Below are 24,670 nucleotides of genomic sequence, written 5' to 3'. Positions count from 1 at the left end.
CTCACTTACATTGAGCTGGTATTCTTGGCCTTGAGTTTCACTCAATCGTCTTTTGATGGTTGACGTCACGTGCAAGAGGTCAAGAGGTCAATATTCGTTGGAATCTAGATGTTTTGAAAGAGGGGGATAATATTCTAGTTTTCAGTGTTGGCTTCATGGTTCGATTTTTACGAAAACTTATGAAGGCTTAGCGTTTTAAAATTAATTCCAAATTAACCAATTACCTTTGTAATTAATTTCCGAGGCGGTTTTGTTTATCACGCATGCGCATTCGTCTACGAAAAAGATAAAATTAATTTAGTCAAAATGCTTTCAAAAAATATTCGTTTGTTTGTTGTTAGTTTGAAAGTAAATACACAATAAACATAAGTCACTCGAGTACGTGACTGAAAAAATATTTGTTAATTTGTTTTTTGTAAATACACAATGGACATAAGGTCATGTGGCCTTTCGTATACATGTTAATTAAGAGAATATATCTTTTAATTAATTGATCGACCATGGAAGAGACGCGATAGGCTCAAGACATTAAGCGATTTTTTTTTTTTTTTTTTTTGGTTTTGGGGGAAGTTTTTTTTTGGAAGTTAGTACAACAATAATTACAAATATATCGCGCACATACGTCACATATTTAAGAAATTTAGACGAAGTTTTAATTCAAAAACGTTGCTAAGTTAAATCCGTAATTAGGCTTAGCAAACGTCTTGTTCGTGTGGTCCGAGAATTTAACAACGCTGACGTCACGTTTAAGAAATTTAAAGGAATTATGGGTAGTAAATACCCTTAGAAAACGTTGAAGTTTAGGTCTAGCAACGTCTTGCTCTTTTGGTCCAAAGACGATGACGTCAGCGTGCTTATGGAAGTATTTAAGAAATTTCCACGTATGTTCAGAGGAATTATGGGAAATATCAAAAGCGTTGCTAAGTCTAGTAGTATACAAATTAGACCTAGCAACGTTTCGCTGGTATGGTTCCCAAACAAAAAACCTTCGGTTGGTTTGATCATTATGTCACAATGACGCGAAACACGTACGTAACGATATCCGTAGCTGAGAACGTGAAAGTCTGTCCCGATTGACTATCTGTATGGCAAAGACAACATAATTCAAACGGTCAGCCTTTTAAGTTCTCTCGGATGTTGAGCGTCTTGCTCCTTATTGGCTTGGTACATTGGGTTCTCAAACGTCGAAAACTTGCGTCCGAATCGCATACGAACGGGGAACCGTTTCCGGTAGACGATAAGGGTGACGATGACGCATGTTAGTATAATAAGTAAGCCGATACCACAACCCACCGCGATATAAGTAGTCAATAACGAAACGTCTTCGCTATTTGGAGTCAATTCTACTCGACGGTCATCGTCAACTACTTCTTTGTCCTCCAGAGAAGGTATTGGTGGTGCACGATGAACATCCTGGGGGTCAGAGTCATTGTCGGGTTCTAATTGGTCGGTTAAGTAATCTTCAGATGCCTTGGAGTATGTTTTGTCCTCAGGGATAGCTTTGTTTACGTGTTTTGTTTTGTCCTGTAAATGTATAAGTACTTGGTTAATGAAAAGGCTTCATAGATATAAGTACAGAGAGCGATCGATTCACGTTGTCTCTAACCAACATGGTGTACTAGGGAACTTCGAGAGAGTACGTCGTACTGTGAGTACATTAAAATTGAAGGCAGTGCATGCCTACTTCACTTTCTGAACATTATTTTTATTTTCATCTGTTTGTACCAATTCCGTAAGAAAAGTATGCCTTTCAAATGCAAAATTACTAGGGCTACATTAGTCTGGTTGGTGTAGCAAACCATTCAAAATGTCGCGCATTATACGAATACAAGATTAAGTAACACGAGATCGCCTGATTGACCCTTACAACGTCCCTGAAACCCTACATTTCAATCCCATTCAGTTCAACCGCAATTTACACTATAGACTAGTCCTAACTAGGCTTATCTTATCTCGCTGTATTGATAACAGCCTGCTACCTTCGCGCCTTATGCAAACTCCGACCGGTCAATCAAAATATTTGAAACCCGAATCTACTTTTTGGCTTATCCCGAGCTTTGATCTAGTTAGTCGATTTAAAAGGAAAGTTCTTTTCGTGCTATTGACGTAATGGCACCCCTCTAGCTTCTAGCGTATCATTCAAGGGCGGGCCGTCATTAAGATGCCATTTCTTTATCTTTTTACACGAGTAGTAATTCGAGACCTTCGAAAGAAAGGGGCCTGCTTAATTAATGCTAGAGAAAAACAGAATTCCGAAGATCTTTGTTAGTAAGAAACGGGAATTTTTTGTTGTTGGCCTTGAAATCTACGATAGTTTGTTTGTTATCACTTAATTAGTTCTATGTCAAAATTGAGTAAATTCACGTGAAATTGTACACTAAGTTGTGCCCTGATTTCACGAAAGATTGTACACTAAATTGTGACATGAATTCAGGTGAATTTCTACATGAAATCAGGCATAGAGTTCACGTGAAACTCTACATGAAATCATGCAATTAATTTATGTGAATTTCTACATGAAATCAGGCATCGAATTCACGCGGAACTCTACATGAAATCATGCAATGACTTCAGGTGAATTTCTACATGAAATCAGACATCGAATTCACGTGAAACTCTACATGAAATCATGCAAAGACTTCAGGTGAATTTCTACATGAAATCAGACATCGAATTCACGTGAAACTCTACATTAAATCATGCAATGACTTCAGGTGAATTTCTACATGAAATCAGACATCGAATTCACGTGAAACTCCACATGAAATCATGCAATGACTTCAGGTGAATTTCTACATGAAATCAGGCATCGAATTCACGTGGAACTATACATGAAATCATGCAATGACTTCAGGTGAATTTCTACATGAAATCAGGCATCGAATTCACGTGGAACTCTACATGAAATCAGGCATCGAATTCACGTGGAACTCTAAATGAAATCATGCAATGCATTCAGGTGAATTTTGACATGAAATCAGGCAATGCATTCACGCAAAACTCTAAAAAAATCAGACATCGAATTCGCGTGAAACTCCAAAATCATGGACCGAATTTGCTCTAGAGTCCCTGAGTTAAAATTTGACAGGTGTAGTTAATCTATCCAACTGAGTCGAAAGAAAAATTTCACGGTTGACGATACAAGAACGAATAATTTAAGTTGCGCAAGTTAATTAATTCGAATTACAGGATATCAAATTCCTACCAACTAAATTAAAATAAAAAAATTACCCCGCGAAAGTCACGGTTGCAATACACGAAGTAGATAATTTATAATGAAAGATAACATTAATTCGTTGTGTTGGCTAATTTCGCTAGGGGTTTAAGAAAGTAAGAGGGTTTACTCGTGGGCAACCTGTTAATCTCAGAGGGGTTACGAAGTACGTACGAAAGATAAACCTAAAAACAAAGCGACTCTTTGTTGGTGTTGAAACATAAACCACCCCCAAAAAAACCACACTGTCGCTTTGGGTACTAAAACTTGTGTATTTTCTGTTTTAACAATATTTTGGTTACGAGCCTCGCGCCGGAAACGTATCATAGGACCACCCCTGATTCGGGAAATTTTACTGGCTCTAACCGCGGCATGGACCTTATAATTATAAAGAGGACTAGTTTAAGAAGAAATTATTATTGGAGACTCAAGCATCTGCAGCGAGCTCGTGGAAATTACTTTGAAATGAATTCATTTCGAGTGACCTTGATATACCACAAAAAGAAATACAGATCTTCTTCTATGGACAGTTTTGAGTCAGAACTATTCAATGACATTTTGCCGTCCGGTTCACCGTTTTCAAGTAAATGCTAGAGACTTACATCTCGAGCTAGTTCGAGACTTACATCTGGAGCTAGTTCGAGAACGACGCGAGAATTAACTACACTGTTAATTTTACAGTCCATCTTCCTATCTAGTCTGCATTATTAAGCCTTTGACAGCGCCTCACCAGGAGTCGCTTTACCTCGAATCTATGACCTACAATCTACGAGCTCCAGTTTGTAACCAGTGACAAACTTATGGAACATATCCTATGACCTTATGGATGGTGCCCTTACGGCAATATGTCATAGAACAATTCCGACTCAAAATGAACCAAAGAACAGAACAACCCCCCCCTTAATTTCTAACAATTCTTTCAGAACAGAGACGTCCTGCATATTTTTGTACTGTAAGAAATCACATACAGTTTTCTGATCCCATAGGTCGTTAAGAGAGCCATGCTTAGACATAATTTCCAACAAAGGACCATAGAACAGAGTTGTTGGGTTCGCTAAACTGACGATTCCTTTAATAAAAAGTTACAGTGAGGTTATCAAGCCACCCTCTGAACTGATACGAGGCCATATTAGGGATCTTATCGTCTTGCTAATTCATTGATTTATTGAAAATTCTAAAATCCCTTTCACGAATGCCGACAGATAAAGAAGAGGTTGACACGCGAGTTCACATTCATATCCGGTGCTTGGAAGGATCGGTTTCCCCTTTTTCATTAATGACGATGGTAACTCGAGGAGAAGAAGTTCGAAGTTTGAAGTTCTTAACGAGTTATAACCCAGATACTTAACTTAATACTCAAAAGGGGTTATATAGTTACAACAGGAAGCTATAATTTTTAATTTTTTGACACTCCTACGTATAGCTGGGTATTGATATTAGAGATACTACAGTGGACATCTGGTTAGCGTGAAGTGATGGTTAGTGACATTAATTTAAAATCCATCTTCGTTAAAATCTATAATCATGTCTGATTTATTAAAGGCAAACAAGTTTCAGATCTTTTTTTCAAGGTTTTCCCTGAAGATTTTCTTAATTTCATTTTCCCAAATTTCTTTTAGATCAAAAGCCATTTGTTTAGAATATAAACAGGTCTAGCAGGATGCCCAGTCAAAAATCTTAATTCCTAATAGGGAAAAATAAGGAATTTTTTCCGTAATTATAGGATTTTATAGGATAAAAAATTTGTGTTTTATAGGAAAATACACAAACTAAAAATGCTCATATAGAATACTATTTTGGCTTAAACTATGTAGAAAAATCTCAAAAAAAAGTAATAATAACAAATTGGTTTTTATTTTGATAAAAGAAACTTATTTAAAATATAATATATAAAAACCTTGAGAAAACGGCGCAATTTCGGTGTATAGTCAAATGTGATCTCGATAAAAGAGCTAAATTTTGATAAATTTCATGCTAAACTACACAAAAACGTCGACTAAGTAAAAAATATAGGATATTATAGGACCTTTCTAGGATAATATAGGACAGGCTCAAAAATAAAGGATTCTATAGGAATTATAAGACGGCTGGGCTCCCTGGGACTCTAGTCTTAATTTGGAAATTCTCTGACTTTTTCAGGAATACCCTGGTTCTTTCAATGCCAAGTGGTAATCCTGTTAATGATCTATATACACGAGAAATTCAATATTATTTTAGGTTTTACGCGGGAAACGCCCTGGCTGAAACATTAATATAACTAATAACTAATATTAATTAAAATTCAAACGGTTTGTGACCCTGGGGCAGTGACAGAGAAATAACGAACGTGGAATTTCTCAATTATGACTCATTTCAATTCGACTTTTTTATCGTTAGAAACCGGAAGAAAAACACATTTCCGACTATTTTGAAACCAACAATAATAATTTACAACTATAGCTCGTAATAAGTCAACTGACATCACCGGATCCACGTCCTTCTAGATAAGATTCTATACGCTAATGCTAATACAATTCTTTAAGATTAGGCCTATAAATAATAATTATTGAATGTAATTTTCGTGGAATATTATAGCTTTTGAAATGCTTATCAGGTTGAATTTTCCAGAAAACTATTTTCTCTGCAATACCATAGCAATACATGCGGGAATTCCGACCTCAAAAATAACAGTTATCCCCAATGGGAATTGTCTGACTTTATAGGGTCGAGTCCTAGGCATAAATAACATATCAACAAGACGTATGACCCTCAAATGCGTGTTTCAGTATAAAACAGCGTTTCCGTCAACCCTAATTGTTAAATATTTTTTTGCCAATCAAAACTTGCTATAGAATAGGAGCATGGTTGATGCCAGGGAAGTAAGAATTCTTTAAAAGTGGTTTGGTTTAGTCATGGTTCATAAAACTTTTGGAAAACCGATTTCCCTGACATTTGTAGTTTTTTTTCCTAGTGTATTCCAGGTGCAAGGTCACCTAGTAACTGCAGGATTGGGTTTTTTAGTCAACAATTTGTTTCCCTGAAATTTCCCATAATTTTTTATGAACGATTTGTTTCCCTGAGTTTTTCCTGATTTTTCAATAAACGATTGGTTTCTCTGAGTTTTCCCTGATTTTTTAATCAAAAATTTGTTTCTCTGGAATTTCCTTGTTTTCCAGGTTTGCATGAACCCTGCCAGTCCCTCGAAACACCGTGGTAAAGCTGGGTACCTTAGCTAGTCTATAATATTGGCATCAAACCTTAATTTCGGGAGAAATTCAGCGTTACGTTCAGCAATGGGCATTACGTATCATACTTATTCATATTACGTTACTAATGGTCTATCTCGGTTTATTTAATAAAAATGCGGGGCTCCAATAAGGGTTTCCCGACGCCTGTCTATTAAATGGCTTTCCAAGCAAATCGTGACGCTGTGTAACCACGCCACTTAAGCCTTGGTTTTAATTTAATACGGGCCTCCTAACAATGAATGAATGAAAACAACTCACCAATAATCCATTTTCGATCCTAGGAACTTTAACAACGAGTGTTGTGTCATTTGAAGTTGTTGTTGTTGTAGTAGTTGAGATGTCACTGCTTAAAGTTGTTTCAGTCACTTCTGGTTTCCGTTTAGGCTTAACGGTTGACTTCAGGGGCACTTTCGTGGACGAAACGAATTTAGTTTTTTTAGCAGACGATGGTTTAGTTAATTTAACCATCGGTGGTAAATCAGTAACTGTCATGGCGGCTGTTAAATCAGTACTATCATCTAAAATGGGCAGTGTAGACGAAATCGCGGGTAAAATCGTACTATCCTCCGTAATGGCGGCTGTAGTCGCAACCACAGTGGTATTTGTTTCATCATCATCTTCTTGTTGAAATATTGTACTATTTTTATCTTCCAATATGGCGTCGGTATCATTTAAATTCAAACAAAATGGCGTCTCTTCCGACCATTTTCCGTCAAATCCGCACTTGGCTTGATTAACGCCTTGTAAAATAAAGCCTTCTTGGCAACGAAACGCGATGGTCGAACCAACCAAAAAGCTGTACCCTATGACGTCACCATTTTCAGGTGCATCCGGATCAGGGCAACTTCCGGGCACCGCGTTGTAACTCATATAAAACCCTAAAGCGTCAACCGAGTCCGAGTTATTAGTTAAGAATCGGACAGTCAGTATATTAGACCTTGTTGTTAAGTTCCTAAGGACTTCGGCTGAGTTAAGGAGAACCCTTTCTTCTCCGTCATAAAGACTTAAAGATGCCGAGGACCCCAGTTCCATAAAGCTAAAAAAACTTGAAATTTGATAACCAGGATCGGCAGTAATGACCCATTCGCAGTTAAATTTCATTGAACTTATTTTAAAGTTCGGGTAACCCGGGCTGGCAATGGCACCGGGATGACCACTAAGGACATGACGCCTAACAGGGACGTGTGAACAGTTAGAAATACCGCATTTCGGTGGACCATTACTCCACTCGGGGACGGGGTTTTGTTCCGAAATCTGGCAAGTGGAAGACGTTTTCCCAAATAAGTCGTACGGTGGCTTGCACACGTACTTGGTGACCTGTCCCAATTTTCTGCTACTGTAGAACGATTGTCCGTTGATTGGGTCACGCGGTTTATCGCACGTCAAAGGGTCAAAAGCTTTATAACGGATTTGAAATGTACCGGCGTCCGAATATAAAAGGGTGTTTTCACTTTCGCGTTCGTTTAGGTCACTTTGGTCCGAGTCCGTATTAGGTAACCCCCAAATTAGGTTGGAAGAATACGTGATTTCAACGGAATGACCACTGACCATTTGTTTAAGGCATCGGACGCAATTACGAGGGATGTCAATAACCTGTGATTAAATAAGTCGCTAATAATTAGTTTTAATGGCTTAAACGTTGTCAAAGATTAACATTGAAATGATACCTCATCATCTAGGACCAATTTCAACGTTGTATCTCTGAGATCTTGTGGAGGGAAATGAACGGAATCAACTTTAACCAACAACTTCTTTCCAGGAGGAGCGGTGAAGGACCAAGTGCAAGTGACATTAGGAGGAACACTATCTTGGAAGTCCGGGACGCGAACCATGCCAAAGTCGACACCGTGACGCGTGTCTCTGCAGGAATCTCCGTTACCTTCGGAGGCGGAAATGCCTTTCACGGTTACCAAGACCAACAAGGTCACCATGGGCATCATGACACTCGAGAACCAAGATGGAGAGATCATTTTATTTTCTTTGGGTCTTTTCGAGGAAACCAAATCAGGAAGGAAGACTGACTAAGGGTACACTAGTTGATTTGTCAACTACATCGAAAGTTGTCTTAGGCTGTAAAACAAATTAAGTTTTCCAAACGTTTGGTATACTTAATACAAAACTAGCCAGCCACATCAACTTAATCAAGAACCCGTAACATCTGATATCATCTTAAATTTCAAATTTTCACCACTGACCTGTGGCAGATCAAAAGTAACCGTACTTCAATTAACCGAATAACCCGTCTGCCTCCACCAACAGTTAAACTCAGTTTAAAACAAACGCATAAGTTCAAGGAAAAAAACTTTCAGTGTTTTATCTCTCAAGAAATTCTAATATCGTTCTTAAGATCTCAACTCCTTGAAAATGAATGAATAAGCTAAGCTTTATCTCGTTGAGAAAATAGATTAGATTTAAAAGAACATTTACATAAGGAATTTTAGATTGGTAACGTATTTTTCTTATAGGCCTTAAAATATTAATCAAAACTTTAAAAACTACCCAGCGAAAAAGGTGCAGAGAGAATATAGCAAAAAGGAGTAGAAGTTCAATTATCTCTGCTTTCGGTATAATTCTGCTTCTACTTGAAGTTATTCATAATCATAAATCATTTTATTAAATATTATTTTCTTAGTTCTGGTTTTATCTAAGACATATTAATATTGGTAAAATTAACGTAAATGGAGGCAGCACAACGTAAACCAATAAGAGGGTAATTTTTTATTCCTCTCGCTATATTTTCTATGATAATAAATACACCAGTCCGGTAATTCCGAATTAAAGGGTTTGGCCTCCCTGACATTTCCATGTTGGGTCATACCAACTTCAATTACACACCAAGACGTACTACTACGCAATCACGTGGTTAAATAAATACATATAAATAAATAAATAAACAATGGGGGTCGTTCTGCCCAATTTGAAATGAAACGCAAACGTGGGGTTGGATACTTGTAATTTTCAGTAGCTATTCGCAACTGAGTAAACTAACGTACAATACCCCTACAGTCTACACTAAGTCTTACGATTTTCTATAGAAAGTGGTTGTAGACAGACAAACACTGACAGACGGAGGAGGAGGTGGTATATTCTGGCCACCAGACTAAAGACGTCGTAACAACCCCCTCCCGACCACCTTATTGTACAAAACCGGCTGCTATTGACGTCACATGGCGTCGGACGTCCCCTTTAATCGATCGTTCCCTTTAAAAACAACCTGATAGTGAAAGTAAACTCACCGAATAATCACCACGGAACTAGCGTAGACTTCAGGATGGAGGACATTGTCACGCGATACATGATGGACATCAATGACACGCGTGTCTCGTCCAAGATGTTCTTAACTCGAAATCATGACCGCTTCTAATCAAAGGATGCTCGCTGTCTTCTATAAGGTTGAATGCTTTTTTCAAAGCTTGTTGACCGAGCACGACAACCGCGAGGGAGCGCTTCCAGATTCGATCTGTTTCAACTTCAAGCTCGAAGGAGCATTCTGGATTTCCCGTCTCTTGATTCTCTGCTGGTTCTCGTTCTCTCTCTTTCGACTTTGTCCTCTATTGGCTGGAGGTTTTTCATTATTATTCGCCATCGTACCAGGAATGAGGGTTAAGCTGAGGGGGCAACCGCTGTGAAATAGTACTTGCAAATAATCCTTGATGGCGCCCCTGTTAGCGCGAGGGGGGAAACCGTTTCCCCATCCTGTATTGAAATAGATGAATAAAGATTTGAAGATTATTATAATTCTTTATTTTTTATATTCGCGTTTGAATTATTTTAAAATTAACTTTCACCATTTATTACTCGAGCCCAGATTGATCTAGGCCTAAGTATAAACTATCTTTGGGTAGAGGACAATTAGGTCTATTGTACCCTGAAAGGATTTTACTGGATGTTTTTTTGGGTTAGAGTTGTGACCTCCCAAAGTTGGGTATTGAAGATGAAAAGGTTTCAAATATTATTCAATCGAGCTCCGATTGATCTAGGGTCAAGTATAAGGTACCGTTGTATAGTGGACAATTAGGGCTACCATATCCCGAAGTGATTCACTTGGATGTCGTGTTGGGCTATATAGTAATTATCTCCCAAAGATTGGGTTTCAAAGATCGTTTCAAAAGTATTCACTAGAGCCTTATGCATCGACGGATAGAGGACAATTAGGACTATTATATAGAGTAGTGTCAGTACTACGTGTGCAGACGTCATACCCTTCTATCTCTGAGCTCAGTGTGATTCCCCTACTAGGCGTGTACATTTGAGCGCGCCTAGAGGGATGGATACACAGTCCATACCCATCTCTAACGACACTAGTCTATTCTCGAGAAAGTTTTCCCTGAAATTTTTGGATTTAGTAGAGTTGGGGTTGAACTATGTGTCTCAAACCTTATTTAATCGAGCCCTGATTTATGTGGGGCCAAGTATGAAGTAGAGGACAATTAGGGCTATCATGCCCAGCAGGAATTTTCGTGGACTACGGTTAAGACGGTCCGAAGATGGTCAATAATTTACATCTTCAAAATAACAACCCTTACTAGCTTTTTAAAATGTCAAAACTCAAACCAAACAATATCTAGCAGAAAATCCCTTCAGGGCATGATAACCCTAATTGTCCTCTGACCAATGATAGTAAACACTGACAGGCGTTGAAAACTAAGGGTTTTTAAAATATAAATATTGTTGTTAAAGGACACGTGTACCTATACTTTTAATTACTTTATCACGTTAACGCGCTTGTAAAATTATTATTCGTATCTCAGATTGAATGTAAAGGTAATGTCGCAAAGTACATCCTATCGTACCCTATACCAGACGATATTATATATTCGCGATAGTAGATCTGAAGCGTTATTAGGTTGCGCATGATAAAACACTACCAAATGCAGCTTATCAAAGTAAGTTTGCTGAATTTTCATCAGTTTCAAAATTACACGGCGATTTTTAAAGTGCCAGGAACGCAAAAAACCCTCAGTATTAGCATAGTAGAGAGAGGACGATTTGGGCTACTCTAGATGGAATGTTGGGAAGAAGTGAAATTAAGACATTTTAAAAGTGTAAATATCTCCAAGCCCTAATTAATTTTAGCCCTAGTATTAAGTATCAGAGGATGGAGGACAATTAGGGCTACTATATACAGAAAAGAATTCGGACTGTCACATCCTAAAGGAAATTCCCCGAAAGGGTTACTTTAACAAGTGTCACTGAGACTTTAAAGAACTCTAAATTTTTTGTTGAATAAATTTTCCATGGTTCACTAATCTTGATTTCAAAAATTCTAATATTTCAACAATTCTCGTAAGGAAACACTTTATTTCCGAATTTTTTCTTGAAAAGCCGTCAATTATTTCAGTACCGTGTTTTTACGCGAATCGTTAAGTAATAATTAAAGTTGAGAGAGCCAAGAGAAAAAGTTTGGTAAGTACATATAACTTTTCCCTGTTTTTTTGTTTCTGGTTAAAATCGCGAATATTTTTCTCTATTATTTCACCTTGATTTAAAAATCGGTTAAGGAAAGTCTAGAGAAATTTAATTTAATGACATACTATGGTATAAGTTAAAAAGTAATAATGACTTCTTTGGAAGTTTTCTTACGATCGAGTAACATCACCGTAAGAAAGTAAGTTAAGGATTTTGGTTAAAGATATATGCTTTGAGGGTTTGATATAGAAGTGGTTCTTTGCCCAACGAAACGGTATGCGAATGAACAAACTTTATTACGTCAGAGCTCTGGTAATTTTAATGCTAAGTTAAAATGATCTGATTTTGTAATAGCCCTAATTGTCCTCTGTCCAATGGTAACGAGTATTTGGGGCTACATCAACCAGAGCTCGAGTAATAAGGTATTTTAAAAAAATTGACCACGGTCAGATATGGACCAACTTTGAAACGTCAGTACGATGACAATTAAAATGCTAATCTTTAAAATTTCAAGGTGTGATAGACTTAATTGTCCCCAAACCTCGAGTAATTAAGCTTTGAAACCAATTAATTTTTGTGTCCTCCGTGCGGTCAGAAGAATATGGTAAAATTTTAGGACATCGCGAAACATTAGATAAGAGTACATGCGTACCGGTACCAAGTGGTAATAAGGTTCTGATAAACGTCTTTTGTTACTAGATTTTCGACAGACAAAATGGAGTCAATAGGCGTATTCCGAAACGAAATCAACTTTAAAAATTCCTCAAGTTACCACTATTCTTACATATTTTCGTTCGAAAAGAGTTTCAACCCCGTTAAAGTGCACCAATGGATGGAAAATAACTGGACAAAGTCCATATACATATCGATGGCCTACGTCATCATCATCTTCGCGCTTAAGAAATACATGACGCAAAGAGAGCCTTTTAACGTCAGGACCTATCTGGTCATTTGGAACACGATTTTAGCCGTTTTCAGCGTCATGGGGGCATTGAGGACACTACCAGAGTTCGCTTACTACTTAAAGGAATTTGGATTAAGGAATACGGTCTGCGACTCCTCGTTTTATTATTCTCATCCGATTACGGCATTTTGGGCATACGTTTTCTCAATGTCAAAGGTTCCTGAATTATTGGATACCGTATTCATTGTTTTGCGTAAACAGAAACTAACAGTGAGTAACTAAATCTTTATTTTACTTTCGTCCCGCCATTTTTAAAGATGGCGTCGCGTTTAATACTTAAATTCCGTCAATAATCAAAGTGAAACTAACCCTAATTAACCATTACAGGTTCTACACTGGTCCCATCACGCTATAACCGTTGTCGCAACCTGGTTGGTCTATAGCGAACAAGCAGCCATCGCTCGTTGGTTTTTCGTTATGAATTACAGCGTACATTCTATCATGTACTCTTATTTCGCATTACGAGCGTTGAACTATAAGCTTTCGCGTAAATTAGCACTATTTATCACTACTTCCCAGATAATTCAGATGTTTATCGGTTTCTGGATAAGTACTTACGCCGCGTACTTGTACGTAGCGGGTCAAGAATGCGCGGGAATAGCTAAAGCCTCGGTTATCGTGGGCCAAGCGGTTTATATCTTTTACTTTTTCTTGTTTCTTAATTTCTTCTTAAAAAGTTATATAGTACCATCGAAGAAGGTTAAGGGTTTAAAGGTAAACTAAATAGGCCTAAATAACTATGATTTTAATCGTTTTATAGCAATGGTATACATTAAAAGTCACTTGGCCTTTCAATATAAATTTTAAATACCGCGCGCGCTCAATTGACCAAGGCTTTCCGTTTAACATATTGTCAAAAGAATAATAACTTACGTTGCAAATCATACATGTACATTACTTCCAACAAACCGTGAATTTTCTTTATAACTGTAACGTTATTGTTAAATGTTCTCAATCGATCTTTCACTTTGTCCAACCATGGATGAAGGATGCGCGTGAAAAACATTCGACGCTCTACAGGATGTGCAACTCCCTATACTAAAAAGTAGACAAGTCGATACTAGCGCCGCCTGGCTACCAGCGCTGGAAACCCTCGCGGGAAAAATAAAAAATACGGGACATAAGAAAAAAAACCACTGTTTTGCTTCTAGCAGACGACGCTAAGGAAAAAAAACTACAGTAGCGCGTGTTTTTTTCTCGTGTCCAGAATTTCTAATTCTTCCCGCGAGGGTTTCCAGCGCTGGTAGCCAGGCGGCGCTAGTATCGACTTGTCTACTTTTTAGTATAGGGAGTTGCACATCCTGTTGAGCGTCGAATGTTTTTCACGCGCATCCTTCATCCATGGTCCAACCATGAACCCCAACCGAATCCGGGCAGCATGGTGCTCAGCCGTTTAAGAAGTACGAGGCTCTACCTCATTGGTGCGTTGAATAATTTGTAAGAATAAAGATATATGAATAACAAAGACCATAAATATTTATCGTTATAAAATTAATGTGATAGTATTACATATTTAGTGGTTTTATTTTACATAAGTAAATTTATATGTGAAAAAAAGTGATAAGTTTCGATAGACAGTACTCCTCGTGGGCGTCGTGGCTCCTAGCAATCTGCCACCATGGAGCAATATTATATTAGACACATATGCATTTAATGCAATATTAAAGGAACTTTTGTTTACACTCCAAGAAAATTACTCCATCTAAAATGTTCTACAGAATCGTCTGCTTCAACATCTAGTCAATGATTATTCAGTAACCTTCAACCGGTAAAAACCGCTTTTGCAGCTTTTGGCGCTAATTTCGAAAAATTTAGGTCACAATTTAGGAAAACTAATGAACTAAATTAATTTAAGTATAACTCTATTTAAAATCAACGTGAATAGTCGAAGATAAACGACAAATAATCATGAATTTTCAAATCATATTTGTCATTGGTGTTTATATGATTGAATATCTTCAAGAAAAGTACGTTTTAATCCAAATTAAACTTAATCATGATTAAAATTAACGCGTATTTCATTCAGATTATGGTCGTACAATGATATAATCCCGGCAATATCTCAAATATTCGACCCTAAGTTTGGTTACAGTGTAGTGTTTCCCATTGTTTTTGCTTTCAGCAACTTATGTGGTTTAAGAATGATTTACGCGGTCGTTCTTTCGGAATATTTAAACATGATGCTTAAATGGTAAGTCGTTAAAATAATTAATATTAACATTAACTAAGCCTAACTTAATTAAAAAAGGATCTTACAAGAGGACAGACCTTATTGGTGGGTCAATGAACACTCTGATCAAGTTTATAACTTAACTTTAACCCAATTTCCCATGACTTGCGAAACAGGCCCAGGTAATTAAGTTAATTGAAATTAATTACAATATATATATATATTATTTTAATTAAATCTATTATAAAGGGAGTCCATCTGGTCATGTGATGATATCAACCACTCTTTGGTACATAATAGTTGCCACTCTTGTTAAAAAATTAAAGTAAATAAGTAAAATATCTTTAAATGTTAATTGTTGTACTAATTAAATATAATTTTACCCATGTCTTTAGTTACCTATCAAGCGTTATAGTGTGGCTGTGCTATTTTGCATTGTTATTTGCAATTGCTATTTCTAGAATGTTCATTGCAGCACATTTTCCACACCAATGCCTTCTTGGATTTCTCATAGGTAAAAAAAAAATTGCAATTGAACTGAACTGAATTTCTCATCGGGGGGGGGGGTGGGGGGGAGCAAAAAAAAAAAAAAGGTTTATCTGCAGCATGGGAAATAAGGCGGTGGCACAGGGCAAATGACCAGTTTCAAATTGCCTGGACCAATTTAAAAATCAAATCGGAGGGGGGGGGGGGGGTCAGTGGTCCACTTGACCACTAATAAAATTCAAGGGTAGCCAGAGTCCAGACAATATCTTAACTATTCTAATCATCCACTTCTTTAGATTAGCAGACGACGCCCCTGGTCAATGGTAATGGACCAGTTTATTTATTCCAGCCCGGTTTCGCTGGCCCAATGTCCAGTTTTAAAAAAAAACCTTATTTCCCACCCTGTTATCTGGCTGAATGATTTTTTCTATTTGAACTGAATTGAACTATTTCACTTATATATATATATATAGGTCTGGGACTTGGCCGATCTTGTATGGGTCTTAAATGGATTGCATTTCAAGCTGATTCTCTGATAGTGTTAGCCCTAACCCTTTTTTCAACCACACTTGGTCTATACTACCTTTTAGCTTACCTAGACATGGATCCCAATCGTTCGATTGACATGGCGATCAAATGGTGCGCCCTTTCAGCCAATGTCCATTTAGATACAACCCCCTTATTCTGTTGTATGCGTTACTGCGGTGTTACCTTAGGCCTTGGCGTGGCGCATTGCAGATCCACCTGGCGAGAAAAGTTTAAATTAAAATCTAACCCGAGATATTGTCAAATTGCCATCGCTATCCTTGGATTGGCTTTCTCTAAAATAGTATCCTTAATATCTTATCCAAAGGATGCCTATGAAATGTACTGGAGTAGTGTACAATTGCACTCTCTTTTAATGATGCTTATCGCTAGAGCCAGCCCCGAAATTGTAATTTTCTTTAGCCCTGACTCGCAAGTGAAAAAAGAAGTTTTAAAAGTGTCCAAACAGAAAAAGAAGTTGAAAACCTAGTCTAAATGATAAATAATAGAGTAATGACAACCCCATACCTTTGATTGCATTGAGTTGTATAGTGAAATAACATGGGGTGCCATTAGTCTGTATATTATTTATTCTGAAAGCACCGATACTTTTTTTAAAAAAAAAAGGTATTTTATAGTCAAAATTTGCTTGTATGAAAAGGCTACAAGCCTAATTTATTTATTTTGATGTGATTAAATGTTAATAGGTCAAATTTAGGCCCTATTAAATGTTAATAGGTCAAATTTTGGACCGCCTATTTGCCACTAAAATATTCACCAATGTATTTTTGAAACATAGTTACAAATAAACTGTTGAATTAAAAAATATATATTTTATTTAATTTAATTTATATACTTTTAACTTATTAATTTATTTCGTACATAATTACTTAATTTTAAAATTAAATTAGAAAATATCAAAAAAGTACTTCTGGCAGCGGTGGGATTCGAACCCACGCCTCCGAAGAGACTGGTGCCTTAAACCAGCGCCTTAGACCGCTCGGCCACGCTACCATGAGATCGTTAACTCTTAAATCTATACATATACCCGTCAGCCAATCATGGAAGCGGAAGCCTATGAGTCTTATTAAAGTTCGTCTGCTATTTCGCCTGCTTATACCCTGTAAAGGCTGTAATCCAATCCACAAGGGGAACACTATTTTACCCCGAAATTATTTTTGCCGAAATTTTGCCGAATTACCCCGAATTCTAAAATAGTAGAAAACTCCCATGCGTCGTCTGCTAAAACATCCTAAATGACTTCTGGCTTCGCCTTCGGCTTTTCGGGGTAAATTAGTGACCGTTTCGGCACTTTTCGGCACAAAAGAGTGGGGTAAAATATAAAAATACGGCCCCCACACTAAAAGTCGCAATTAAATCAAGCAATCATTCAAATCCATTTCAGAAACTAAATAAGCTTAACTAAACTACCCTCTCTCGCCCCAACGACTATTAATTTCAACTTAAAGAAGTTTAATTAACGTAAAATTCGACTAAAAACGTACATTTTTGGGACAAAAATTAAAATAACTTTTAATTAAACTACATAATTAAGATTAAAACTAAGCTATAAGCTGGTAAATCCCCTTTTTTCCCATTTAACACTGAAATTAATTTATATTATCTTTATAATAAATTAATATTGAGGAAATTCCAAAGTTTGGGGTAAAATAGGGTTTGTTCGGCAAAATATTATGGGCGTGAAATGAAAAAATATGCCGAGTCTTTGAAAAAGCGCGAAATTCAAAAGTTTGGGGTAAAATAAGGTTTTTTCGGCAAGGATTGAATTTTCAATTAAACATTGATATTAATGTGAATTATTTATTCAATCTCAATTTATAAGCTAAATCTACTCTGCCGAACCACAATCCAACGTTAATTTCATTTAATTAAGTTTAATTAACGTAAAATTCGACCAAAAAGGTACATTTTTGGGACAAAAATTAAAATAACTTTTAATTAAACTACATAATTAAGATTAAAACTAAGCTATAAGCTGGTAAATCCCCTTTTTTCCGATTTAACACTGAAATTAATTTATATTATCTTTATAATAAATTAATATTCAGGAAATTCAAAAGTTTGGGGTAAAATAGGGTTTTTCGGCAAGGATTGAATTTTCAATTAAACATTGATATTAATGTGAATTATTTATTGAATCTCAATTTATAAGCTAAATCTACTCTGCCGAACCACAATCCAACGTTAATTTCATTTAATTAAGTTTAATTAACGTAAAATTCGACCAAAAAGGTACATTTTCGGGACAAAAATTAAAATAACTTTTAATTAAACTACATAATTAAGATTAAAACTAAGCTATAAGCTGGTAAATCCCCTTTTTCCCCATTTAACACTGAAATTAATTTATATTATCTTTATAATAAATTAATATTCAGGAAATTCCAAAGTTTGGGGTAAAATAGGGTTTGTTCGGCAAAATATTATGGGCGTGAAATGAAAAAATATGCCGAGTCTTTGAAGAAGCGCGAAATTCAAAAGTTTGGGGTAAAATAGGGTTTTTTCGGCAAGGATTGAATTTTCAATTAAACATTGATATTAATGTGAATTAATTATTGAATCTCAATTTATAAGCTAAATCTACTCTGCCGAACCACAATCCAACGTTAATTTCACTTAATTAAGTTTAATTAACGTAAAATTCGACCAAAAAGGTACATTTTTGGGACAAAAATTAAAATAACTTTTAATTAAACTACATAATTAAGATTAAAACTAAGCTATAAGCTGGTAAATCCCCTTTTTTCCCATTTAACACTGAAATTAATTTATATTATCTTTATAATAAATTAATATTCAGGAAATTCCAAAGTTTGGGGTAAAATAGGGTTTGTTCGGCAAAATATTATGGGCGTGAAATGAAAAAATATGCCGAGTCTTTGAAGAAGCGCGAAATTCAAAAGTTTGGGGTAAAATAGGGTTTTTTAGGCAAGGATTGAATTTTCAATTAAATATTGATATTAATGTGAATAATTTATTCAATCTCAATTTATAAGCTAAATCTACTCTGCCGAACCACAATCCAACGTTAATTTCAACTTAATTAAGTATAATTAATGAGATATTTAAGCAAAACAACCATATTTTCTGAAAAAAACACGAATAACTTTTATTGAAACTAAAGAATTCATAATATAATTACACGAGTTGTTCGTCCAACCAATTTTTTCATTTAAAACTTAAATAAATTTTCATTATCATTGAATAACATGGAAGGCGCGAATGTTCGGCAAAAGATAATTAGGGAAAAGTATTTATTGAAACTCATTTTATAAGCTAAAACAATACTGCGGAACCACATTTAAGTGTTAATTTCATATTCATTTGGCGTAATTAAAGAAGAATGAACCGAAAACAACCTTTTTCGGGTAAAATTCATGGATAACTTTTAGTTAGGGTAAAAGACTAAAATTATAACTACACGAGTAGTTCGTCTAATCTCAAATTGCCTATTTCACACTTAGCACTTCAATAAATTTACACTATCATCTAAATTCATGAAAAGGCGCGAAATTCCAAAATTCAGGTAGTTCGGCGAAAACTAAACTATACACTATAAATTAAACTAACACAATTGCGCTACACTACAACCTTAATTTTAGCTTTACTGAGCAAATTTAAGGTAAAATTCACCCTCAACGTCCATTTCCTGGCGAAAGATAATATATACTGATGTTATTTTTAGAATGGTCTTAGTATATTACAATCATTGGGTGTTTTACAGAATTCTTTCTCTTTCAAACGCTTCTGGCCAAAAGTTCATGTTAGAAATTTATAAGATGCGATAAGTATGCGAAGGAATAAGTTGTAAACTAAAACTTCTGTAGGTGTATTAATTGAACGTTAAGTACGTAATCATTTTAGCACTGGTAAAGGTAACTCGATCATCGAGGGATAATCACTAACACTTTCTGTTATTCTATTAAGGGTTATAATACTTGTGAGTAATCAGTTTAGCATTGTTAAAGCTAAAACCTCGTTTTTAGAATGGCCTTACGGGTAATCATTTTAGCAATGTTAAGGGTAGCGCATCGAGGGGCTACTCACTCAATCTTTCTCTTTGCGTCGCACTATTACAATTATAACATAAATAAATTTATTGAAATACTAGTCGTTACCCGCTCGCGTCACGCGTGTAATAAAAACTTCCATCAAAAGGATATAAAGAATGGGTACATTTTACTGATGACTAATATTTTTGAAGCACCGTAGGAGCGAAGGCACTCGGCGTTGCCCGTCAGCCCGTGGGAACATTTTTTCTTACTTTTCACGCGGACATTATTCTATGAAGAAGGGTTTTTAAGTTTTTAGCCGCCATTTAAAACGATGGCAACAAATCGAACCCAAATGACCATTCAGCCCATCTATAGGTTAAAGGAAACCAATGTACTAAATATTTTTGAAATCGGTTGAAACGCGCAGACTTTGTTGCATGGAGAAAAGTTTTTACATTTCTGGGCGCCATTTTTTAAGATGGCGGCGGATTGGAAAAATATTTCTTAGTACGCGCCTACTACTTACGAGTAACGTTCCTGCAAATTTTCAGCCTTCTGGGGCAAGCGGTTTTGGGCTGGGCGTTGATTATCAGTCAGTCAGGACTTTGATTTATATAGATATAGATATGGATTGCGGGTAATCATTTTAGCAGAGTTAAAAGTAGCCCATCGAGGGGCTATTCACATAAATTTTATGTACGCCTGTTAAGTACGGTACGATGTGGCTACTATTATGAGCCCAGCCCATGGGCCATCTTGTTGTATTTTTAAAAGAGAGACAACTCTCTCCCCGCGCAACTGTCCTCGTCGGAATCCCGACAGAGACTTAACCCCTTGACCAAAAGTCAAAGGGGGTAGGAACCCTTAGACCCGATTCAAGACCCTGTGTCTATAAAAGGAGGGACCGAGGGGACGAGAGATATCTTTTGGCTCCAGCAAAGAGAGTATGGGGGAGGAGTGGAAGCTCCCCCGCTCCACAAGGCTAAATTACAATGTTGCCTCTACATTATACTAGTGGTACGAGGGGGTTTCCGGCTCAGTCGCGCCACCTACGATACTATTTAATGTCTCAAACGGAAATGCCTCAGTAGAAAAGAGCAACAAGATTTTCCCCTCTTTCCACTCCTCCCCTATACTCTCTTTGGCTCCAGCGACGAAGGAGGAAGGCCCGAGCACCTTTTTGTTTATTTAAAGAAAGTTTTTACTTTGTAATATTTTTGAGAGATGGGTGGGTGAGTCAATAATAAATTTTGATTATAAAAGTACATGTATTCACTCTAGGTAAGCCTACCAGTTTTGTGGGGCTTACAGTTGTTAGGCCCCGGAACAGTTAGCTATGCCTTCGTCGACCGGATACAAACTCATTAAGTTAAAAATGAAAAGCCGTGGGGGTAAATAATCCATAAGAACTTTATTTCATGGTCCAGAAAAATGTCAGCATGGAGAGAGTTGTCTCTCTTTTAAAAATACAACAAGATGGTCCATGGGCTGGGCTCATAATAGTAGCCACATCGTACCGTACTTAACAGGCGTACATAAAATTTATGTGAATAGCCCCTCGATGGGCTACTTTTAACTCTGCTAAAATGATTACCCGCAATCCATATCTATATCTATATAAATCAAAGTCCTGACTGACTGATAATCAACGCCCAGCCCAAAACCGCCTGCCCCAGAAGGCTGAAAATTTGCAGGAACGTTACTCGTAAGTAGTAGGCGCGTACTAAGAAATATTTTTCCAATCCGCCGCCATCTTAAAAAATGGCGCCCAGAAATGTAAAAACTTTTCTCCATGCAACAAAGTCTGCGCGTTTCAACCGATTTCAAAAATATTTAGTACATTGGTTTCCTTTAACCTATAGATGGGCTGAATGGTCATTTGGGTTCGATTTGTTGCCATCGTTTTAAATGGCGGCTAAAAACTTAAAAACCCTTCTTCATAGAATAATGTCCGCGTGAAAAGTAAGAAAAAATGTTCCCACGGGCTGACGGGCAACGCCGAGTGCCTTCGCTCCTACGGTGCTTCAAAAATATTAGTCATCAGTAAAATGTACCCATTCTTTATATCCTTTTGATGGAAGTTTTTATTACACGCGTGACGCGAGCGGGTAACGACTAGTATTTCAATAAATTTATTTATGTTATAATTGTAATAGTGCGACGCAAAGAGAAAGATTGAGTGAGTAGCCCCTCGATGCGCTACCCTTAACATTGCTAAAATGATTACCCGTAAGGCCATTCTAAAAACGAGGTTTTAGCTTTAACAATGCTAAACTGATTACTCACAAGTATTATAACCCTTAATAGAATAACAGAAAGTGTTAGTGATTATCCCTCGATGATCGAGTTACCTTTACCAGTGCTAAAATGATTACGTACTTAACGTTCAATTAATACACCTACAGAAGTTTTAGTTTACAACTTATTCCTTCGCATACTTATCGCATCTTATAAATTTCTAACATGAACTTTTGGCCAGAAGCGTTTGAAAGAGAAAGAATTCTGTAAAACACCCAATGATTGTAATATACTAAGACCATTCTAAAAATAACATCAGTATATATTATCTTTCGCCAGGAAATGGACGTTGAGGGTGAATTTTACCTTAAATTTGCTCAGTAAAGCTAAAATTAAGGTTGTAGTGTAGCGCAATTGTGTTAGTTTAATTTATAGTGTATAGTTTAGTTTTCGCCGAACTACCTGAATTTTGGAATTTCGCGCCTTTTCATGAATTTAGATGATAGTGTAAATTTATTGAAGTGCTAAGTGTGAAATAGGCAATTTGAGATTAGACGAACTACTCGTGTAGTTATAATTTTAGTCTTTTACCCTAACTAAAAGTTATCCATGAATTTTACCCGAAAAAGGTTGTTTTCGGTTCATTCTTCTTTAATTACGCCAAATGAATATGAAATTAACACTTAAATGTGGTTCCGCAGTATTGTTTTAGCTTATAAAATGAGTTTCAATAAATACTTTTCCCTAATTATCTTTTGCCGAACATTCGCGCCTTCCATGTTATTCAATGATAATGAAAATTTATTTAAGTTTTAAATGAAAAAATTGGTTGGACGAACAACTCGTGTAATTATATTATGAATTCTTTAGTTTCAATAAAAGTTATTCGTGTTTTTTTCAGAAAATATGGTTGTTTTGCTTAAATATCTCATTAATTATACTTAATTAAGTTGAAATTAACGTTGGATTGTGGTTCGGCAGAGTAGATTTAGCTTATAAATTGAGATTGAATAAATTATTCACATTAATATCAATATTTAATTGAAAATTCAATCCTTGCCTAAAAAACCCTATTTTACCCCAAACTTTTGAATTTCGCGCTTCTTCAAAGACTCGGCATATTTTTTCATTTCACGCCCATAATATTTTGCCGAACAAACCCTATTTTACCCCAAACTTTGGAATTTCCTGAATATTAATTTATTATAAAGATAATATAAATTAATTTCAGTGTTAAATGGGAAAAAAGGGGATTTACCAGCTTATAGCTTAGTTTTAATCTTAATTATGTAGTTTAATTAAAAGTTATTTTAATTTTTGTCCCAAAAATGTACCTTTTTGGTCGAATTTTACGTTAATTAAACTTAATTAAGTGAAATTAACGTTGGATTGTGGTTCGGCAGAGTAGATTTAGCTTATAAATTGAGATTCAATAATTAATTCACATTAATATCAATGTTTAATTGAAAATTCAATCCTTGCCGAAAAAACCCTATTTTACCCCAAACTTTTGAATTTCGCGCTTCTTCAAAGACTCGGCATATTTTTTCATTTCACGCCCATAATATTTTGCCGAACAAACCCTATTTTACCCCAAACTTTGGAATTTCCTGAATATTAATTTATTATAAAGATAATATAAATTAATTTCAGTGTTAAATGGGAAAAAAGGGGATTTACCAGCTTATAGCTTAGTTTTAATCTTAATTATGTAGTTTAATTAAAAGTAATTTTAATTTTTGTCCCAAAAATGTACGTTTTTGGTCGAATTTTACGTTAATTAAACTTAATTAAGTTGAAATTAACGTTGGATTGTGGTTCGGCAGCGTAGATTTAGCTTATAAATGGAGATGCAATAAATAATTCACATTAATATCAATGTTTAATTGAAAACTCAATCCTTGCCGAAAAAAACGTATTTTACCCCAAACTTTGGAATTTCCTGAATATCAATGTATTATAAAGATAATGTAAATTAATTTCAGTGTTAAATAGGGAAAAAGGGGATTTACCAGCTTATAGCTTAGTTTTAATCTTAATTATGTAGTTTAATTAAAGGTTATTTTAATTTTTGTCCCAAAAATGTACGTTTTTGGTCGAATTTTAAGTTAATTAAACTTAATTAAGTTGAAATTAACGTTGTATTGTGGTCGGCCATAGTAGATTTATTTTATAAATTGAGATTCAATAAATAATTCACATTGATATCAATGTTTAATTGAAAATTCAATCCTTGCCGAAAAAACCCTATTTTACCCCAAACTTTTGAATTTCGCGCTTCTTCAAAGACTTGGCATATTTTTTCATTTCACCCCATAATATTTTGCCGAAAAAACCCTATTTTACCCCAAACTTTGTAATTTCCTGAATATTAATGTATTATAGAGATAATATAATTTAATTTCAGTGTTAAATGGGAAA

The 24,670-nt window shown here is 35.8% G+C and overlaps 3 protein-coding genes and 1 non-coding gene across 5 annotated transcripts; 2 read left to right on the top strand and 2 right to left on the bottom strand.

The window, feature by feature from the left end:
* Positions 1 to 307: 307 nt before the first annotated feature.
* On the bottom strand, positions 308 to 13,808 carry LOC149673494 (seizure 6-like protein 2). Of its 2 annotated transcripts, XM_089839043.1 has the most exons (5): positions 13,688 to 13,808; positions 9,678 to 10,137; positions 8,109 to 8,511; positions 6,700 to 8,034; positions 308 to 1,524 (listed from the first exon to the last, which is right to left on the bottom strand). In XM_089839043.1, exons 3-5 carry the CDS (start codon positions 8,409 to 8,411, stop codon positions 1,105 to 1,107), a joined length of 2,058 nt encoding a protein of 685 aa, XP_089695169.1. In that variant the 5' UTR covers positions 8,412 to 8,511; positions 9,678 to 10,137; positions 13,688 to 13,808; the 3' UTR covers positions 308 to 1,104. The 2 variants fall into 2 exon arrangements, with proteins under 2 accessions (XP_089695169.1, XP_089695170.1); XM_089839044.1 differs by lacking the exons at positions 9,678 to 10,137; positions 13,688 to 13,808 and adding an exon at positions 8,637 to 8,776.
* LOC149673495 (very long chain fatty acid elongase 6-like) lies at positions 12,000 to 13,774 on the top strand. Its single transcript, XM_089840000.1, has 6 exons — positions 12,000 to 12,049; positions 12,205 to 12,264; positions 12,365 to 12,396; positions 12,446 to 12,514; positions 12,561 to 13,024; positions 13,142 to 13,774. The coding sequence occupies exons 1-6, from the start codon at positions 12,000 to 12,002 to the stop codon at positions 13,535 to 13,537; spliced, it is 1,071 nt and encodes a 356-aa protein (XP_089696126.1). The 3' UTR covers positions 13,538 to 13,774.
* Positions 13,809 to 14,549: 741 nt separating the features above from the next.
* Positions 14,550 to 16,823, top strand: LOC149673493 (glucose-6-phosphatase 2-like). Its single transcript, XM_089839053.1, has 6 exons — positions 14,550 to 14,781; positions 14,841 to 15,005; positions 15,063 to 15,166; positions 15,234 to 15,309; positions 15,380 to 15,498; positions 15,944 to 16,823. The coding sequence occupies exons 1-6, from the start codon at positions 14,723 to 14,725 to the stop codon at positions 16,483 to 16,485; spliced, it is 1,065 nt and encodes a 354-aa protein (XP_089695179.1). The 5' UTR covers positions 14,550 to 14,722; the 3' UTR covers positions 16,486 to 16,823.
* A 104-nt stretch (positions 16,824 to 16,927) lies between these two features.
* TRNAL-AAG (transfer RNA leucine (anticodon AAG)) lies at positions 16,928 to 17,009 on the bottom strand. The gene has a single exon. It is a non-coding gene; the product is annotated as a tRNA-Leu (tRNA).
* Positions 17,010 to 24,670: the final 7,661 nt, after the last annotated feature.

The sequence above is a fragment of the Phalangium opilio genome, unplaced genomic scaffold (genome assembly GCF_054372755.1).
Source record: "Phalangium opilio isolate 3A_F unplaced genomic scaffold, DU_Popi_V2 ptg000048l_1, whole genome shotgun sequence".
Classification (NCBI taxonomy): Eukaryota; Metazoa; Arthropoda; class Arachnida; order Opiliones; family Phalangiidae; genus Phalangium; species Phalangium opilio.
The sequence above is the reverse complement of the archived record's forward strand: the minus strand, read 5'-3'. Positions and strand labels throughout refer to the sequence as shown.

Excerpts from the sequence above, each read along its gene's own strand:
- LOC149673493 (XM_089839053.1), top strand. The coding sequence starts at position 14,723 with ATGAATTTTCAAATCATATTTGTCATTGGTGTTTATATGATTGAATAT. Across the intron at positions 15,167-15,233 it reads GACTTGCGAAACAGGCCCAG|GGAGTCCATCTGGTCATGTG; the intron begins GTAATTAAGTTA and ends TCTATTATAAAG. Across the intron at positions 15,310-15,379 it reads ACTCTTGTTAAAAAATTAAA|TTACCTATCAAGCGTTATAG; the intron begins GTAAATAAGTAA and ends CCATGTCTTTAG.
- LOC149673494 (XM_089839043.1), bottom strand. The coding sequence starts at position 8,411 with ATGATCTCTCCATCTTGGTTCTCGAGTGTCATGATGCCCATGGTGACC. Across the intron at positions 8,035-8,108 it reads AATTGGTCCTAGATGATGAG|GTTATTGACATCCCTCGTAA; the intron begins GTATCATTTCAA and ends ATTTAATCACAG. Across the intron at positions 1,525-6,699 it reads GGATCGAAAATGGATTATTG|GACAAAACAAAACACGTAAA; the intron begins GTGAGTTGTTTT and ends ATACATTTACAG.
- LOC149673495 (XM_089840000.1), top strand. The coding sequence starts at position 12,000 with ATGACTTCTTTGGAAGTTTTCTTACGATCGAGTAACATCACCGTAAGA. Across the intron at positions 12,397-12,445 it reads TAATTGTCCCCAAACCTCGA|AAGAATATGGTAAAATTTTA; the intron begins GTAATTAAGCTT and ends CCGTGCGGTCAG. Across the intron at positions 12,515-12,560 it reads ATGCGTACCGGTACCAAGTG|ACAAAATGGAGTCAATAGGC; the intron begins GTAATAAGGTTC and ends GATTTTCGACAG.